At 47.1% G+C, this 20,422-nt stretch overlaps 1 protein-coding gene across 4 annotated transcripts in view; it reads left to right on the top strand.

Annotated features, from left to right (window-relative positions):
• The first annotated feature begins 10,712 nt into the window (after positions 1–10,712).
• NXN (nucleoredoxin) overlaps positions 10,713–20,422 on the top strand; it is a 142,720-nt gene continuing 133,010 nt past the window's right edge. Inside the window, exon 1 of one of the 4 annotated variants that reach the window (XM_053662749.1) lies at positions 10,713–11,198. In XM_053662749.1, the coding sequence (XP_053518724.1) occupies positions 10,827–11,198 (372 nt within the window). In that variant the 5' untranslated portion in view covers positions 10,713–10,826. The remainder of the gene's footprint in view (positions 11,199–20,422) is intronic. The other 3 variants (XM_037162794.2, XM_053662748.1, XM_037162793.2) reach the window with 3 other exon arrangements.

Below are 20,422 nucleotides of genomic sequence, written 5' to 3' on the forward strand. Positions count from 1 at the left end.
CTGCTGCCCAATATAGCATACAACTTACCCACTCTCGCTCCAACAACTGAAGGAGCTAGTCCTACGGTTTCCAGGACTTCACACTTGTTGAATCTAATTCAGACCTCATTTTACAAGACTTCTCAGCTGCCTTTGACACTGCCGACTCCTCCCTCCTGAAGTTTCTTCACAGTTTCAGGAGCTTCTTTCTCCTAGTTTTGCTACAAGCTCTCCAGTTGCTCAGTCTTCTTTGCAGGCACCTCTACCTGATCTTTCCCCCTTTTCCTCTTGGTCCTCTCAAGGCTTCATCCTTTATTCTCGTCTCATGAAGCTCACTGTACCAGAGCAACTCAGCCACACTTGTGGCTTCTACTACCACCTCTAATGCATTAATGACCGCCAGATCTCTATCTCGAGCTTAGGCCTTTTTCATAAACACAAGAAACAGGCAATTTCCACAGGCACTTCTAACTCAACAGCTAGACAAATACCCTTCCTTCCCATGAATGAGGGGCCCAGGGCTCTGATTCATGTTGAGGTCTTAAGGGCCAAAGTGGACCTAAGAGATAAGCTGGGACAGGCCTCCAGACACATCCTAGGCAAGGTGGCCTTAGAAATCAATGTTCTAAACAATTAATCCATAGGACTAGCTAGAGAGCAATAGTCAGTCTGAAAATTAAAGGTCTGCAGCAGAATTCACATGAGATCCAAGAAAGCACATGCAGGAATTCCATATGTCCTTGTCGCATGAGGGAGGGGCCCTTCCACGGAACATCATTGGCTCAGGTCACAGGTGGAGAGAGAACAGTTAGACACAGATACTAATCTGGCATCTCTCTCCCCCACCCACCTTCTTCAATAGGTGGAATGAGTTTCACCTGATGGAAAACCTAAACCTCCTCAAGCATATTCTAGAAGTAAGAAGTGGTTTCCCATGTCTGCTTCCCTGGGCAGAACTTTTGCCAGTAGTCTAGTGACTTTATCTGGCCACAGCATCACTGGGAGTCCAGCAGGTCTCATGTTACAGTTTGGTTCTCCATCCCAGCACATCTGGCACATCTGTTCTGACAAGGACAGAGGGTTGGAGCAGCATCTCACTGGTCAGAGAGAGCAAGGGACATTTATTTATTTATTTGTTTATTTTATTTATTTTAGAGACAGGAAGGGAGGGAGAAAGAGAGAATTTGTTTCTCTTCCAAAGAAAGAGAGAAACATCAGTGTGTGGTTGCCTCTCACACACCCCTACTGGGGACCTGGCCCGCATCCCAGGCATGTATCCTGACTGGGAATCAAGTTGACAACCTCTTGGTTCACAGTCTAGTGCTCAATCCACTGAGCCACACCAGCCAGGGCAGCAAGGGACATTTAAGGGTGAATTAGATCCACAGGGAGTGTTGTAGGAAGAGTCTGCACACACAGAGTTGGTGACCCATCCCTTGAAGGACTACAGGTAGTGGTGCAAACGGGTTGGTGCTGAACTGGAGGAGGGCCTGATCATATCTCCCTTGGGTGCCCAAGACCCCAGCTGTCCTGCTGTTCTCTCAGTATGTCACTGGAGCCCAGAAGTAAAAGAAATAGCACGAGTGGGATGGAATGCGGAGGTCCAGGTTGAGAAGGGCAGTGTCCCATGTGGCTTTGAGTTGTATGTGAATTTGGTAATGGTGAGTAATCTGAATAATCCCGTTGCTGGTAGGAGATACGGCCCCATAGCTACTCTGAGTAGCCAACTGATTTACTGTAACTAGTGGGTACTGGGCAAGTGACTGTATTTAAAGGGCCTTGACCCATGTCCTCCAAAACCAGAGTATAGCTAGGAGCTAAGAATGGAGATATGACAACTCAGAGGAGATATTAAGTTGTGGCTGGAGCTGGGCTGGAGCAGGAGCTAAACTACTCTGAAAAGGTGATAATATCCACCAGCATCACCATCCTCCATCATGTGAGGAGTATAGGTCAGAGGTGAAATCTAAGGATATTTAGGAATCAAAGTTGGTTCAGTCCTTGCACTGCCTGTCACATGTGGTTGCAGAAGCCCTGCACACGTGTTTGGCTGGAGTTCTGGCTAGGAAGGAACAATGGGTCATGTACCACACCTGGGCAGAGGCTGCCCCTACCTGGGTGTACTGCCGTACCACCTGTCTCTTTCTCCCCTGAGGCCCCTCCTAGACAGCTCTGGTCCCCCAAAGATGCCTATACAGCATCTAGGTCAGCAGTAAGTGAGCCAAATAGTAGCCACTGCCTACAGTGGGAGTAGGTTCGACTTGGGGCCTCACTGAAATGGGGAACAACTGTTTGGCTAGCGAGCCGGGAGTACCTCATGGGGCCAGGGGCCCACCACAGGGTGGCATGGGCCAGAGAAGAAGGGAAAGGCGGCACATTGCCGGTTTCATCTCTAACCTTAGAGCAACTCTCACTTGCCCAAAGGGCTGGTGTCCAGGGTTTGGGACCAATTTGTTGCGAAAAAAAGCCACTGATTCCCCCCAGGTCTTTTGTTCAGTTCCGAAGAAAGGCGCTCAGCTTCACAGGTCCAGCAGCAGCCCAGATGGCCACGTCCTGCCAAGTGCACAGCAGGCTTGACACCTGATTGGTTAGGAGGCCTCAGGGGCTGTTTGCCCAGGAGAAGACCGGATAGAGGCAGGCTTGCTTCTCTGCTTTCCCCTCTATGCACAAAAGCACTGGCGATCCCTCTTCCCATTCACCCCTCCCCCAACCCAGAGCTTTCCGTGTCTGATATTACTTCCGAGGCTGAATGAGAAAGCCTGGACGTGCCCTGCACTGACAATGAACTTTCCTAGGAGTGGACAGCAGGGGTATAGCTTTGCTGGGGCCACAGCACGGGCAGGGCGAGTGAAGTTCTGTATTTTCTGTTATAACTTTTTCCCACATGAAAGCACTCATAATTAAGCCCAAAACCCTGAAATTTATTTACAAAAACTTGTGTATTTATTCTTACATGTTTAAACTTGAGTTACCTTCAGTACTCTTCATTTGATGTGATACACCCATTCAGATGTTTTTTCCACTGTTCAGAACAGTTTTCAGATTCGTTGATTTTGATGCCTTTTAGTGCTTCTGCTGTTTTTTGTTTCAATTCTTCTACATCAGCAAGACATTTCCCTTTAAGCACTTTTTAAATCCGGGGAAACAAACAAACAAAAAAAGTCGCTCATGGCTAGATTAGGTGAATAGGGAGGGTGGGGCACGAGGATCATGCCGTTTTTGGTTAAAAAGGGCTGAACACTCAGCACAGTGTGGGCAGGGGCACCCATAAACCACCCATCATGAAGTGGGCAAATTGAAAGAGTCTTCCAAAAAAAATTTCACTGAAGCCAAACACAGCCTCTCACAACAACACCAGCTAGTACACTGATACAGATAAGTTCCTAGAACACTCACCTAGTGGGGGGAGCCTGTACTACAAGGGACCCTCCCTGCAGAAGATAATTCTGTTTGTTTTTTTTTCTGTGGGGGAGGGGGCCATCATACAAAGGGCTAGCATTATTTCTGCGGTAAGGTAGATGTGTCGAATGACTCATTCAAGGTTGTTCTCTTAGTCCAACTTGTGAAGCCTGCGTCCTTCGTGTCTGGACAGGAACGCTGGCAGCCATATTGAGGCCATATTTCCGGATCAGACCACGCGGGTTTGAGCAAGTGCAGCAAGAATGAGAACCCTGGCCACATTTTCTCAAATGGCTCCAGCAGAGCTACTGATGATCCATCTTGATCTCTCAGATGCAATGAGACAAAAGGTTGTTATAATTTCTTCAGCTGGCTTAGTCACCTGTCACTCAAGAGAGCTGTTAGTCTGTAGGGACCACTGCCAAATAGGCTCTGACCGGGCAGAATAATAAAAACCCAGCATCGAATGCACTGCTTGGGCATTGCTGCCTCGTATGGACAAGAAGAGTCTGTAGGATTAAGAGCAGAACCAAGGTGCAGGATGCTGAAGCCAACCTGGGCGTTAGGGGCAAACTCCCACCCCTGGCTAAGAGAAGGCGCTTTGGCATGAGGTGGGCTCTCTGAAGCCTCAGGAGGCAGCATCATCATGAAGGTTGGCAGGAAACGCTCTGGGCTTGTGAACTGGGAGCAAAGGACTGACACCTCATTCCCTAGTAGGAGGACTCAGAAGCAAGGAATTGGCTGAACTCAGCAGGGTAGCAGTTAGGAAAAAAAAAACAGATCTCCAAATCAGCCCCTCCCCTATCCGGAGGTCAGGGGAGCAGATCTGAGAGGCAGCCTAGGGGGTTCCCTAAGGACATGTGGCTCTTCCTACACATCCACAGGTGTGAGCCGTTCTGGGCCTGCGGGGTTTGGGTGCACTTAAATTAGAACTTATTCCCCTCCTCAAACCTACTCTTCCTGAATTCCCCATCTGGGTGAATGACGCTTCTACGCACTGTATTAGTCTTAGATGCCTTGCTTCCTGCATCCCCTACACACCTTCTCAATAACTTTCCAACCGCCCCTTCCATTGTGCGCTCGTTGCCTCTGCCACAGTTTGGGCTGCAATCATTTTTCATTTACTAGAACCCATGGGCCTTCATGGCTCCTACCTTGCCCTTCCCTGAACCATCCATAGCATGGAAATGCCAGCACACGCTGCTTAGAATTCTTCTCCGTGCCAGGATAAAATCTAAGCTCAATGTGTTGCTTTTTACAACTTGTGCCCAGGAAGACACATATGTTTCGGTCCAAGTTCAGTTCTTAGTTGCACATTTGCATTCCCAGTCGTCTGCTTTCAATATCTCTTTTGGGTCTGGAAGTGATGGGTCAGAATCATTCTTGATCACCTGTGCTCTGTAGTGTTTGGCAGATGAGTTTGGGCTTTTTGGCTCCGTGTCATTTCTCTGATGTGTGCCCTGTCCTCAGTGAAGTGTAAATTATTAAGGATTATGACCACTATTTCTTTGTTCATTTCACCTTTGACTTGTAGCCATTGTGAGAACAGCAGTGCCAGGTGCTGCCCTTTCCCGTGACAGGCCCGTGGACTCGAGCCTGCTTCGGCTGCTGGTCTCAACGTGCTGGGCCAGGCCTCTCCCACAGCAGCATCGTTCGGAAGCTTTATTGACTTACCCACACCCCGCAATCCAGATTTGCTTACAGTCTCCCGTGCTGTTGCTTTGGCTTTGCTTACAAAAAGTTGATGGAGATTCGGCAAACAGTCTGGCAGTCTGGTGGAAAGTTTGGACCGACTTCAGACTTGGAAAACGCATCATACACTTTGGCTGTGTCTGAAGAGGATTGCATGGATGATGAATCTCATGGATGAACCTGAGATCTGATCTGAAAAAATATTGGAGGCAAATAGAAATATGCATTATGCTTTTCTAGCACTTTGCAATTCTGACTCAGAAAAGAGTGAGGAGGCTTCAAGAACTAGACTCCTGTTGCTTTTCTGGGGGATAAAATGAATAAAAAGAGCAATATGGTTACTTCCAAAAATGACAAGCAGCAGGCTCCTGCTATCTCCAGGAAGGACAAGACCCTTCCTTACCTTCCTTTACCCTGACCCTGATTGGGTCCCCGCTCTGGATTTTGCTTCACTGACCTCTCTATCAAGCAAGTTGCCTTATCAGTAGATCTGTGGCAAAAAACCAACTTCTTAAAAAGGAAAAGATACAACAGATGTGAAAACTGTAAAATAGCATTAATCTACAGGTAAAATCATTTACAAGGAACTCTCAATGAAATGGAATACAACTTTTTATCTGAATCCATTTTGATTCAAATTCTGTTCATTACTCTTTGAACTATGGGGACCTGGCCAGCTTTCATCAGCAAAACGTTCATGTTGTACTACAGTTTTGTTATAACGGATGCTGAACTTTTGTACAACATTTTTTCTCTTTCATTTTGCAATGTCCCAATGCACTTTAAATATTCCTTTTCCACTTATAGTGTCTGATCTTTTGAATAAGTTCTTTTTGAAATTTCGAGAAGTACTTTTTTTCTTGGACTAGAATTATAGCTTTCATAGTTTTCTCACATTTATTTCCTTTAGCTCCTTTCCCCAGGCAATCTGTTACTGCTTCTTAAATATCTTTCCAGATATATTTCATGCATATGTAAACATTATGTTTGTGAGTATATACATAGGTATTTTTCTCCACTTAAAAATTTATAAGTGGCCCTGGCTGGCATAGCTAAGTGGATTGAGCACAGGCTGTGACCCAAAGGGTCGTCAGTTCAGTTCCCAGTCAGAGCACATGCCTGGGTTGTAGGGGGTGTGCAAGAAGCAACCACACACTGATGTTTCTCTCCCTCTCTTCCTCCCTCCCTTCCCCTGACTAAAAATAAATACATAAATAAAATCTTTAAAAAAATTTGCGCCCTGGCTGGTGTAGCTCAGTGGATTGAGCACGAGCCTGCGAACCAGACAATCGCGGTTCGATTCCCAGTCAGGGCACATGCCTGGGTTGCAGACCAGTTCCCTGCAGGCCAGTTCCCAGCAGGGGACGCATGAAAGGCAGCCATACATTGATGTTTCTCTCCCTCTCTCCTTCCCTTCCCTTCTAAAATAAATAAATAAAATCTTTAAAAAAAATTTATAAGTGGTGGCCTAGTACAGCCTACCTATTCTGCACTTTACTCTCTCTCGGGCTACATCTTAGAGACATTTCATGTCAGTGATGAGTCCAGGAGTCAACGGGTGGAAATGAGAGTGTCATCACTCACTGCCACCTCAATCACCCACTAGCAAAATGTTTGCTCCTCGTTCCCACAACCTTGTGTTCTGCTGGCCTCGACATCTTCATCCCACAGGGGAAACGCTTCCACCTGGAGACACAGCAATGACACCGCCGCGCTGGGAGTGAAGACCCAGCTGCTTCTCAAGCTACTGAATTATCCAGCAAAGAAGGGAGCTACTGCGCTGGGTGGGGTGATTGATCCTGACTTCCCAGGGGAAATTGGACTACTAGTCTACAGTGGGGTCAAAAAGATTATTCTAAAATGCAAGAGGTCTCTTCATCACCACACTCTGTGATTAAGATCAGCAGAAAACGACAACAACCTAATCTAGCTGGGACTATAATGGCGCAGACCCCTGAGAAATAAAGGTTCAAGTCGCTCTACCAGTTGAAGAACTGCAACCAGCTGAAGTGCTTGTTGAAGGCCAAGGGGATTCGGAAAGGGTAGCAGAAGAAGGCAGATGTAACTACCAGCTATGGTCACATGACCAGTTAGAGAAATGAGAGCTGTCACCCTCATAAGCATTTCCTCCTTATGTTGTTACGGATATGTTTGTGTGTGTATATTTGTGTTTGGCAAGTATCTTTGTTTCTTCTCTCTTATTCCCTTATCATGTAACATGAGATGATTGACTTTACATCATAGTATTTAAGTCATAGGATGTCAGAGAGAGGACTTTATCTCCTCTTTTGCTGATCCGGTTAGTGCAGTTTTGGTTGTTCACAGGTTAGTGGTGTCAGGTTAGGTGGAACCGGACCCCTTCCTGTGTTCACTGGAAAGTAGGTGTGGTTTGAGGAGATGGGCATAGGGGCCACGTTGACAAGGGGGAGCCTTGTCATGTGTCTGCTTAACAGGGCTGCGGGGTGCCCAGAGGTTTGGTTAAATGTTGCCCCGGATATGTCTGTGAGGGCGCGTCTAGATGGGAGCAGCATGTGAACAGGCAGGCTGAGTAAAGCAGGTTGCCCTCCCTCCCCATGTGGCGGGCCGCACCCAGCAGGTTGAAGGCCCAAACAGAACAAAAAAAGTAAAGTAAGGTGGTGGTGAAATAAGCATTCACTCTCTGCTTGTCTTTGAGCTGAGACACAGGTCTTCTCCTGCCTCCGAATGCAGACTCGGACTGGAACGTGCACCGTCAGCTCTCCTGAGTCTCAGGCCTCAGGACTCCGACCGGAACTATCACTGCCTCTCCTGGGCCTCCAGCTGGCTGACCATAGATTTTGGGACTTCTCAGGCTCCATAGAATAAGTCTATCTATTCTGTTTCTGTTCTCTAGAAAACAAGACTAATAAGCGTACAGAGAAATCTCCTTAATTCTTTTCGATGGCCAGATCATATTCCTGATGATGAAAGTGGCCTAACCGAATCATCCTCAGTGATAACACAATGAGGCTCTTCCCCGTGTTTTTTTTTCTAATTTCACCAGAGTATCAGTAAATATCTGTACGCATATATCCTTGTCAACATACCTTAGAATACAATTTCCCCATAGGATAACTCTGTAATATGCATGTTCCGTACAATGTCAGGCATTTGACGTTAGAACTATTTAGTAACTATTTTAACACAATAATAATTTTTAAAATAGCCAGTCAATTCATGTAACATAACTAGCTAAATGCCAATAAGGACATTCTCCTGAAGCAGATCTCTTGAACCACAGAAGCAGAGAGAGTGCTTTCAGCAGGCCAAAGGATGTTGGCCCTTCTTTTCAGGAAGCCCAATGAGTCTCCTTGGGCCTCTTCTGGTAACAGACACCCACTGGAATTATGATTTGGAATCATTTCCATCACAAATCCCCTCTTTCCACGCCCCTTTAAAACGCAGCTGTGATATCTGGCTCCTGACCAAGGCCTGCTGCACCAACGATTCTCTACATTTTATTTATATTTCATGTGCAGTATGTCCAAACTCTCACTCTCCCAGGTGCCAGATGCTGGTTTGGACACTCTCCAGTGGAAAGTGTTTTCCTGTAAAATAATAGAAGTAAAATGCTGAACAAACCGACTCTTTATATCAGACTTGCACCTAGTTTCCCAGAGTTAAGTGCTTTAATAACGACTCACTACCGTCCCAGACTTGCAGTCCCCCGAATCCCCTCTTCACCTGCCTCCACACCTGATTGCCCTGTGGCTTCCACAGGATATAAAGGCTTGGAGTCATTTCACGTTTCTTCAGTGTTCCTTTGAATGTGTCAGAGTGTAGGGATCTGTCTCACATGCTTTCAGTGGTGCCTGATGTAACCCACACACCAGTATTTCAAATATGATTTGGGTGAGAAGATAAAGCATGAATCCACTGACAGGATTTTAAAAGATATTTAATAACTTAATGTCTGTTTTGTTAATAACTTTAACATGTTTTCATCAAAAAGTGATGCTTTCTGTGTTTTATAATACAGAAACTCTGTCCCTGCAGGTGTGCAGAATTTTATAATACAGAAACTCTGTCCCTGCAAGGGTGCAGAATTTTGGCATGCCACTCTAAAACTTAACTCAGAAGTTGCATTTGTGATACGGTTGTTGCCTCTTTAAAGGCAGTCCTCAATCCAAAGATCCTATTTGTGAACTGAGCAGCAATATTAGGTAGATACTAAGAAAGCGGATATAATTTTTTTAGAGATTGCCAGTCCACTCTTGGCTTCACCACCATCCACTGCATGGGTTTATGTGGTAACATTTTACTAAGCTGAAAACCAGCAAAATTCCTTGTTCTATGCTAGAAGAGTTGAAAACCTTAGGCATGAAAATTTGTGCCAAAAGCTTGTGGCTCTATTCTGAGGTTTAAATGAACTCTGTAAAGCATGCTATAAATTTCATGTGTGTTTGTGTGTGTGTGAAGCCGCTATAAAATAACAAAAATTTCTGCTTGGCTGCTGAGTTTCTCTTTTCACAGTACTGGGGCTCTGGTAGATCTCCTTTTCTTTTTCACGATTTCCATTAGATGGCGGTAGACGCCCAAGGAAAAACATTGGAAGGGCTGGTGGAGGGCGGTGAGAGGTGCATTTTTTTCTTTTCACCGGATTTTTGGTAGTTGAGCAGACACACACTGAAGGTCAAAAATTACGGGTGGGCGTGGAATACATTTTATTTTTTCGTGTGTGTGTGGCCGGCAGATTTGCCACAGACCACCTGTTTAATCTAGGTTCTCTCTAGTCTAGGGTAGCATTTGCCAGCTGACACACACACACACACACACACACACACACACACACATCTCTATAATTTTTCTGAAGTATCAACAGACCTGGTATAAGCTATGGAACCCATTCAGGAGAGCAGCCAGCATTAATTTAAAGATGCTGCGGCATCTGTTGCGCACACGGACATGAAAGACAGCCACTCGCTGGTGGGGAATGGCCTCTGCGGCTGTGGACTGAAATCCCACAGGACGACCCTGCGATCAGCCCATAATGGAGAGAATACTTTAAATATGGATTCTCTCACGTGTGCCTAGCACCAGATCAGAAACTACAAAAGAAATACAAGAGGTGGCGTCCTCCAGTTCTCTTGTAGGAGAGAATACAAAACATACAGAGAAGTAAGTGCCCAGCGAGACCCAGCCTAAATAAGTATCATGAAGGTGGTAATTCCTCTGAACCTTATGAGAGGTCAGTGGGGTATGGGGTATGAAACGACCAAAGAGTTAGGCTTTGTGTAGGGTGAGAGGAATAGGAAGGGGTAAGAGAACTGCGGTGGTGGTGGGGTGGGGGAGACCGTGGGAATCTTTGGAGAAGTCCGGAGAGAACTGAGAATTAGGAAGGAGAGAGGAAATGGAGAGGTGAGGCCAAGTCCAGCTGCTTCGGAAATGCGGGCTCAGCGGACCCTTCTTTATTTAGGCCCCGGACATTCCCGTTAGAATGGAGCATTTCCGGTCAGCTTCCACGCCAGGGTTGTTTCCCGAGCACTTTGGCCACACGATGGAAGTCTGCACCCAGTGTCCCAACAGCTGCGGGAATAGCCGGTACTGACCGCACGGCCAGAGACCACCACGGAGGGGGCGTGGCGAGGGCGGGCAGGAGGGGGCGTGGCGAGGGCGGGCCCCGTGTGGGCGGGGCTCTCCTCTCGCCGCCAACGCCGCCGTCTCTGCCAGCCGCGCGGACCAAGAGCCGGGGTCGCCGCCGCCTGCACGCCCGCGTGCCGGGGCTGCGGTGCGCCAGGATGTCGGGCTTCCTGGAGGAGCTGCTCGGCGAGAAGCTGGTGACTGGCGGTGGCGAGGAGGTGGACGTTCACTCGCTGAGCGCCCGCGGCATCTCGCTGCTTGGGCTTTACTTCGGCTGCAGCCTGAGCGCCCCCTGCGCGCAGCTCAGCGCCAGCTTGGCCGCTTTCTACGGCCGCCTGCGGGGGGACGCGGCGGCCGGGCCGGGGGCTGGGGCCGGGCCGGGGCCCGGGGCCGGGGCGGCCGCGGAGCCGGAGCCGCGGCGCCGCCTGGAGATCGTCTTCGTGTCCTCAGACCAGGACCAGCGGCAGTGGCAGGACTTCGTGCGGGACATGCCGTGGCTGGCGCTGCCCTATAAGGAGAAGCACAGGAAGGTGAGCGGCGCGGGCCTCGTCGGCGCCCCCGGCCTGGGTGCACACCCCGCGCGTTCCCGGGAGCCAGGTCGTCGCCGCCCCCCCTTCCGCCACCCCACCCTACAGTACCCTCTGCCTCCTCCATCATCTTTACACACGCTTCCCCGCTGTCCCTCAGTGTCTCCTTCCTCTGTCTGTGCCCGCCCCCTTCCCGGGACCCCGCTGGGTTGAGGCTCCCGCGGGAACTCCTCGGTGCCTTTGCCAGGCCGCGCCCGCCGGGAAGTTTGACACCCTTCGGTTCCCCGACGCAGGCTTGCATCCTGAGGAGTCCAGAACCCTGTCCCCACAAGTTGGGAGACTGGCGTAGGGGGTGGCTGCGCTGGGACTCCGAACTCCGTGACTCCTATCTCGGAGCCAGAGGTGCGGGGAGAGGCCGCTTTCTTCCTTCAGCCACTGGACTCCTGGCGGATACCTGTAGTAGGTGGGGGAGGGCGCTAGCCCCCTACCCATAATGCTCAAACCAGGAAGTGTTTCTTTTCTTTCGAGAGAAATCTGCTTTTCTGCCCCCGCCCCCCCTCCCCGGAACCTGGACGCAGAAGCCGAGGAAAGGCCGCCCTGCACCCCCGGGGAGGTGGTCGCTGACTGTGGTTTTGGGCAAGAAGGGAACTCACTCCTCTACCTTTCCCACTCTTTTTGCACCGCGGCTGAACTAGTGGCCACCCGGGAGCTTTTCATTGTCTGGCTGTCCAGCCATTCTCCCCTGATGCCTCCCAGGCACAGGAACAGACCGTTCTTGCAGATCTTAGTAGCTTGGTTGGTGGGCCACTGACGTCCCGGCAAGCTTCGAATTAAATGCTGAGTTGATCCCGTAGGTGCAGATTGACCAGAAGAACAAGGATTTGGGGAAATTTATATATACTGCGCTGTCAACTTCTCATTCCTCCCAGTTAGTTTGGGTTTTTGAGTGTATTTGTTGGATGAAGATGTCTATTTTAATAAGAGGGGTTAAGGAATTTTTGTCATGAATTGAAACAGAAAAAGTTTTGGGGTGCTCTTGCTTAATTGGTATGCAACGTGTGAGTCCAGTCCTTTTTCTGAGGAGAATCTCAGTTTATGGACAGGAGAAAGGCTGCACGGGGGGGGGGGGGGGGGGGGGGCTTTAAGGTCCCTGTAGGGAGTGTGGTAATGGCATACCGTGTGTGTTTTATGTGTATAGAATCTTGTTAAGAAGCATGATTTAGATTTAGTGAGAGCAGAAGGCTAATACTGTGACCCCAAATGTCTCCAGTAAATCATCCATCGTGAAGCAGTGTAAGGTACAGACTTGGTATTTAAAGTATGAAATACAGTTTGTACATGTAACACTGGAAGAACATGGGCTCACTAACCGCACAGAGGCAAAACTTGGCATTTTAAGCCCCTTGTAGGTGATTTTACCCATCTTTGATTTATATGTTTGCTGTTGCATTAATAGGAACGACTAGTCCTTTTTTGCTTAACAGCGTGAAACCCTTTGTTTTCCTAAGTAGTTGTTTTTATAGATCTTTTGGGGAGGAATAATGTTCAGAAAGTGATTAACCAAATAATGTTTTCACCATCATGCAAGTTTCTATCTTAGACCAAAGTCTGGGTTAAATAATGTCCTTATTGGGCCATGCCAGGGACTCTAGCTTTTGCAAACATACAGTGATGGTAAACTGTGACAGACCTGAGGCCTGCTGTGATTTTCACAGTGGGGGAAATACATTCGCTAGAGAGCAAAAATATGGAGCAAATTGAGATGTTTTGCAAACACTTAAAGCTTTTTCTTGAGAAAGGAGACCACTAGGTAGGACATAGGCCATGCCTGGTTCTCTAAGCCCTGGCCAGTCCCTTGGCACAAAAAAATGTGGCCTGTGGCCCTAGCCCGGGCCAGCTGATTCTACCAGGTTGAGAGTCGAATGACACCAGGCAGACCCTCATTTGGAAGTACAGTTCAGCACGTGCACATGCCCAAACCCTGGGGCGTCTGCATTTAAAATTTTCATTATTTTGCTTCGAGTTTTTCTGTTTACTTTGTTCTCCAAAACAAGTCCAGTTTTGAGGCCCCAGTTTCTGTTCTTGGATGCTCATGAATAGGCAGCTCAAGATCTTATGCCAGAAACATTCTTATTTAAGGTGATACAACCAGGTAAAAAGACTCCAGCTGTGTTTCTTACGGAAAACATACTCTTGGAAATCACAAAGCCCCGCTCTCACTCTGGAAGGAGTTATTTTCCGCTGGAAACCAAAGACATCTAGAACAGATTCCTTTTCTGTAATTGTGAGTTTTATGTCTCTTGTTTGAAATCGGGGTGCTTAGAAACCTTCGAGCTTGTGATGCCAGTTCCGTGATAAGCACAGTGAAGAGCCCCAGGCACCCCCAGTTCAGGGTGCTGGGTGGGTGATCATCCCAGGGTGGGGATCAACCCAGACCCCCTCGCTGATGGACTCTGTCCATGTCTCACCAACTATAAAAATAGCTCTAAAGAAGAGAATTTTGTTTTACGTTGAAGATAAAACGAAGTTCCAGATTACTAATTTTTTAAAGTTCTCATTAACATTTGTTCTTTAAGACCATTCGTATATTTCTTCCCTTTGGGATAACAAAGGGTATGGTTCTAATTAGTTATTGGCTGGCATTTCTCTAAAGAAAATTGAAAAATTATGGTGGGGAAAGAAAATGCCATGTAGTATTGCTTTTTTTCTTCTTTTATTAATTTCCCCTTTTATGCAGTAAGAAAGTCTGCGGATGACCATATATGTTAAGCCTGCATTTTGCCTGGCTCCTCTCACCTTGTTTGGTGAGAGAAAACAGCAAATAAAAGAAATCTGGCATCTTTAAAGTAGAATTGTTGATGGAAGGTAGTCCTGTTTCTACTTGCTTTAGTGGAAGGTGCAAAAGTAACCAAAGCTTCGTTGTCTGGCTTCCAAGCACACACATATTAAATAGCTGTGTAAAAATTGTAATTAGGCGATAACAGAACTTTGAGTGAATTTGTAAGGGCAGTTTTGTGAGGAAACATAATCCTGAAGTATAGGCAGTTAGACTTGTTTTAAGTAGCTTTGCTTTTTGTTCTGTTGGTAAACATTTTTCTGATTTCTGGAGATGTGATGAGTAGTTGGAAAGTGGGGAAGGTTCCGACTTTGAGATTTGATCTACCCCATTTGATCAGTGTAAGTTACTTAGTTACACAGTAGATCTCCAGGATCTACTTTGGCATCACAGAGGAGAGCACTGGTTTGGGGTTTAAAGCCACAGGACTCAGCCTTGCCTGGGCTAGATACCTGGTGGGAAACATTGATCAGGGTGAGTGCGCTGACATTGAAGGGCGCGGGTTTGCTGGGTCTGTCTTGGTCCTAGAACTTCATGCCTGACAAGGGGAAGAAAAGGCCAGGGTGGGAGAGGGTCCATCAGGACTCTGGACCAGCATCCCTGGTCTACCTGTTGCAGCTAGGACAAGGGAACCTTTTTACTACCCCATGTGGGTTGCTTGCTCTGTGTATTTCTTTTGGTTCAAATTAAATCAGAGGCTTGGCCTAGAATTCACCTGAATCCCTTTGGTTCTTCGCATGGGGCAGGATTTGGTACCAACCGATTCTTACAGCTCCATCTCTCGCAATTCTTTCTCCCTTAAACCCAAATTACCTAGCCATTAAGAGAATGATTTCTGTAACACAGACTACTTTCTTTTTTTTTTTTTTTTAATTTGTATTTATTTGCCCTGGCTGGTGTAGCTCAGTGGATTGAACGTGGGCCTGCGAACCAAAGGATTGCAGTTTGATTCCCAGTCAGGGCACATGCCTGGGTTGCAGGCCAGTTCCCAGCAGGGGACTCACGAGAGGCAACCATACACTGATGTTTCTCTCTCTCCTTCCCTTCCCCTCTAAAGATAAATAAATAAAATCTTTAAAAAATTATTTATTTTCAGAGAGGGGAAGGGAGGGAGAAAGAGAGGAAGAGAAACATCGATGAGCGAGGTCATGCCCTGAAAACCCAGATATGTGTCCTGATCAGGAATTCAACCAGTGACCTTTTAGTCGGCAAGCTGGTGCTCACTCTACTGAGCCATACCAGCCAGGGCTTTTCTTTCTTCCTTTCTCCCTTCCTTCCTTCCTTCCTTCCTTCCTTCCTTCCTTCCTTCCTTCCTTTTTTTTTTTGACAGGACTACTTTCAATCAATGTAGTAAAAGATAGCAGAAAGCCTTGGGGTTTTCTGCCTTCCACGTGGAACTTCCACGAAAGTTCCGCCCCTGTACTGGCCAGGAGGGGTGCCCGCTCTTGACTGTGTTTCCAGGACTTGGATCTGTCTAGTGAAAAACAACAGTCCAATTAAAGTAATAAGAGCAATTTTCCTTGAGAGGCTTTTTCCTTGTTCCATGATTTGTAATGCATTTTTAATCTCATTTTCCTTTTTTTTTTTTAAGATTTTATTTATTTATCTTTAGAGGGGAAGGGAAGGAGAGAGGGAGAGAAACATCGATGTATGGCTGCCTTTCATGTGTCCCCTGCTGGGAACTGGCCTGCAGGGAACTGGCCTGCAACCCAGGCATGTGCCCTGACTGGGAATCGAACCGCGATTGTCTGGTTCACAGGCCCACGCTCAATCCACTGAGCTACACCAGCCAGGGCTAATCTCATTTTTCTTCTCTGCATAATGAAGCTGTCTAGTGTAGTGCCTGAAAATACGGACTCTTGTCCATCTGCCTGAGTTCAGATCCTGGCTCTGCCTTTTATTAGCTCTGTGACCTTGTGCCAGTTACCCTATGTGTCTGTGCCACCGGTTCCTCGTCTGTAAAGTGGAGATGATCAGAACACCTGCCTCACAGGACTGTTGTAAAGACTGCCGCATGGGGCAATATACACATGCCGGCGTGCAGCACGTGCTCCCTAAGTGCTGGCTATTATTTGCTAATACATTCTCATGAAACTTAGTAGTTCATGTCATAGCTTGAGCCTTTGGAACACATCACACTGTAGAATTGTAAAACTGTTACGAGGTGTATTTTTTAACCTTTCACACAAATGACTTTTATGAGCATACAAAGGTATATAGTTAAGCAGTTGAAAGAATTGCCCTTGAAAAGATTATAATTGAGTAGAAAGACCTAGAAGAATGAAACAAAAGCAAATTAATACATTTTTTTTTAAATGCTCCGGCTGGTGTGGTTTAGTGGATTGTGTGCCGGCCTGTGAACCAAAGGGTCGATGGTTCGATTCCTAGTTAGGACACATGCCTGGGTTGTGGGCCAGGTCACCATTTGGGGCTGCACAGGAGGCAACAACACTCTGACGTTTCTCTCCTTCTCTCCCTCCCTTCCCCTCTAAAAATTAATAAGTAAAAATCTTTTAAAAATACTCTTCCTTAAAATACTGGTAGTACTGACACTGAGCTCCTTCTCTTTGCCTTTAAAACAGAGACAGCAGATCAATAAAGCGAAAGCGTGATAAAGGGTAACGACTTTAAGATGATGAGGTAGGTGGTCTTCCTGAGAGAGATGAATCATGTACTGGCAGTGGTTCCGTGGTGCCAGGGCTGTTAGGTGTGTCTTCCACGGGGGGCCGCTTCACCCGGGCGGCACGGAAGTTGCAGATCACTGCTCTTTCACGAGGGAAGAAATGGACCGTGCTGTGTCTCTGCAGCAGCGGAAACCTCACCCCCTAGGGTGGAACTGCCTCCCTTCCCAGCTCTGGAATGCTGTAGGGTAGCTTTGCTCGGACTTGGAGTCTTTGCAGGTTTAATACTTGTCTTCCAGTTAACGGCAAGGGCCCCACGGACTAGCTGTCCACAGCTCTTGCTAATTAATTTGTCTTCCAATAATGGCTTGGAACGTGAGCCAGAGCTCAGAGAAGAGCAGTGGGTTTTGAGGTTAGTTAGGGTCATTGATTTTATTCTGTTCTGTTTCTTTGCCTTACCCTTTTTTTACCACTCTGCCTTTTGCTGGGAGTCCTTGTTTTACTATCAGCACAAATTTGAGAAAGAAGGCTCCGTGTTGTATAGAGCAGGGGTTGGGGATGAACAAGCCCCTCCGTGCGAAGGGGCTTCTTTTTCTGATAGGGCTTGGGGCTCCAGCTGGCTCCATTCTGAACTAGACCGGCCTCATTACTGCACGATATCCTTTCAGGGGGAAAGCGGAGGATGTGTTTTCTTTTTTCACATCCTGAATCCCCAGTGGTTAACCACCAGGGTGCTTAGTTTTCTGTATTTCATCAATTTACCATTATGCTTATTCAAAGGCGCTCGAAGAAAATGGCAATGAATTTAGAATCTTTGTGCTAACTTTCATGAAGCATTTGCATACTGTTGCTTTACGTCTTGCCATTATTTTAAGAGGAAATAAGAATTCTTGAGTCTTAGGAGACTTCCCTGATTCTCTTCCACCCCTCACAGCAAAAGGGCGTCACATCTCCTTGACCACCTTAATTGCTCTCAACTGGAACGCTTTCTCTCCGTCCCTACCATCACTACTTGAGTTCAGGTTTTGTTCAGACCGCTGCGTACTGGCAGTGTTCTCCGGTGGCGCCTTGCTTCCGGTGCTGACCTCTGAAATGATTCTCTAGTCTAGACTAGCTTCTCACACTGTCTGTACTCAACCAGCAGTTTTGTTTCCTGTTGTTGATTTCCAGTCAGTCACCCACTGCCACAAGTGGCCTCACCACACCTGACTCCCCCCATACAGCCTGAACCACTTGCGACTGCCCCCTGGGCTGACAGTGCACACATTGGTCTCTGTCTGTCCGGTTCCACAAGACAAGCCCCTTGATCCTAAGCTTGGATGTTGCTGTGGCGTCGAGCTGCTGTGAGCGTTTCCAAGTGCTCGTCCTCAGTTTTGTACTTGCCCATTGCCTTGGCCAGTCGCAGACAACTCCTGCGCAGGCTGCAGACCCACCCCGATCGGCACTGCTCTAGGCTCTTTCCCGGGTGGAATGATAAGCCCAAGAAGACAACTTAGATCCTGTCACCCTCCTTAAGGGCTCTTCAGCAGTTGACGTTCTCGGGGTCAGAGCATGCTCCCCGGCCTGCTCCTCTCCCTCATCTCCCACGTGTGCTGTGTTTTCTCTCTCGCCTCCCACCTGGCTGGAGTTTGGAGCTTCTGAACTCAGTCCTGGTTCCCTGCTGTGAGAAGTTTTCCTGTCTCTTTTCCCTCCGGGAAGGATGCTTCTGTGAGTGTCCACAGATTGTATGCACAGATGTCCACATAATTAGCCTTTTGTGTGTGTGTGTGGTTTCTTTGGAGGGGAGGTTCTTTTTCTTTAGCTGGTAAGTTCCTTTAGGATGGAAACCAACCAAAGGGAGATGTTCGGGTGCTGAGACCTGGATCACAGAAAGCGGGCGCGTGACTTTGAGACCCAGAACTGGAAAGCATGGTAGTTTCTACATCATGTGACTTGGATGGTGCACTTTCACTACTGCTTAGCTTGATTTAAACATTTACTATTAGAGTTGGGCCTTAACTGAATCGTCTAATTGTACCAGTGTCTACCCCCACACACAGTTTGTGGGCGTTTTTGTTTTTTTTCTTAATTGGTGCCTTAAAGAGCACTTAAATGAGCAAATGGATGCGTGATGCCATTGCCCTGTAATTCTGTGCTTAAAAATAGGAAAAGACTCCCCTCTATTTTTTTTATAGAATTTTAAAAGATTTTATTTACTTATTTTAGAGAAATGGGGAAGGGAGGGAGAAAGAGAGGGAGTGAAATGTCAATGTGTGGTTTCCTCTAGCACACCCCACACTGGGGACCCGGCCTGCAACCCAGACATGTGCCCTGACTGGGAATCAAACCAGCGATGCTTAGGTTCGCAAGCCTGTGCTAAGCCCACTGAGCTACACCAGCCAGGGCCCCCCTCTGTTTTTGACGTGCCAGAAATCGTAGCGCATTAAAATATTCTCATATCTGCAGATCTATCATTCCGTGCTTTTTTAGTTCATACATAGTTGGCATTTCTCTAACATCGCTCTTCCAAGCAACTCCAAATGCATGCGTATCACCTTCTTCCAGCAACTAGTAATCAGCAGACATTAAGCGGTTTAACTGCTTAAAGTCGGTTTGAGTTGGAGAACTGAAGCCAAGAGGACTGATTATTATTAGATCAGGGTCACAGTGCTGGATGGAAGGTCTCAGCTGAACTCCTTGAAATTCACCTCAGTCCTTTCTGTTCACGAAATTGTATCTTAAAAAGTGTGCACATCAAACATTCTCCATGGAAGAGGAGGGAGCCGAAAGCTCTCGTTTTAACCAATGGCTTTTGGTGTGGGTTCACCTGGATAAGCACAGACTCTGAAATAAGCTAGAGGTAGGTTAACTGCTCAGAGTCTTTGCTGTTGCTCAGAAGACAGGAGAGCCAGAGCGTCTTTTCCGTTGCTGCCTTTGGTGGTGGTGGTGGTTTTTTTAGGGCCTTTTAATGATTGGGCTTTTTTTAGATCAGCCAGTGAGGTGCCCCCAACTCCCCTTCATCCTATGCAAAGCCTGCGGGCTGCTCTGCTGCTTTTGTTCTGAGACAAAATTGAACTTCAGGTATCCTGCCGAGATCCTAGGACTAAATCAGTCCTCCCTTTTATGAGGTTTTCAGAAACTGCTGTTCTAACTTCCAGTGAAATTTCAAACATGTGCTTTCTGCTTTATGACAAGTAAGAAGTACAGTAATTGAAAGTCGCCCGAGTACCGTTATTCTGGAGTGAAGCCCTGTAATGGAAACTTTTGTTCCATGGCATCTGTGATTAAAAGCAAACATAAATTTTCTGCTGCTCGCTGGACATAACTCTGGGGCCAGATATAAATGTATTTTTGCATGAACTGCTCTTTAGAAAACCCTCTTTAAAAAACAAGGTAAGCCTTAACTGCGGCTGTCCTTCCTGTCGCCTGTCACCCACTCCCCCTTGGAGTACTTCAACGGAGACACCAATTACAGGTCAATGCAAGTAACTTTTCTGCAGTTAATAATGCTTTTATCTTGGATCATTGTTGAATAGTCATAAAACAGGGTGTGGTGAGTTTTTGCTGTTCGAGGGGTAGAGTTTCCCTCTTTGTTTTTCCTAGGAGAATTTTATCCAGATGAATCGGTTTTACAGTTTTTTATTTGTCTTTTTTGGTCAATATCCCTGGGATAAAAATCTGAATGGATTTAGTCTGTTTAAAATCAGAAGACGTTGCCTTTTTTCCCCTTTAAACGAGATCAGATCAAGACAGTTTGCTTTTGATCGTGGTGGCTCACAGCGCAGCTGCCT

The sequence above is a fragment of the Artibeus jamaicensis genome, unplaced genomic scaffold (assembly GCF_021234435.1).
Source record: "Artibeus jamaicensis isolate MK-2021 breed Jamaican fruit bat unplaced genomic scaffold, CSHL_Jam_final contig_2790, whole genome shotgun sequence".
In the NCBI taxonomy this organism is placed as follows: domain Eukaryota; kingdom Metazoa; phylum Chordata; class Mammalia; order Chiroptera; family Phyllostomidae; genus Artibeus; species Artibeus jamaicensis.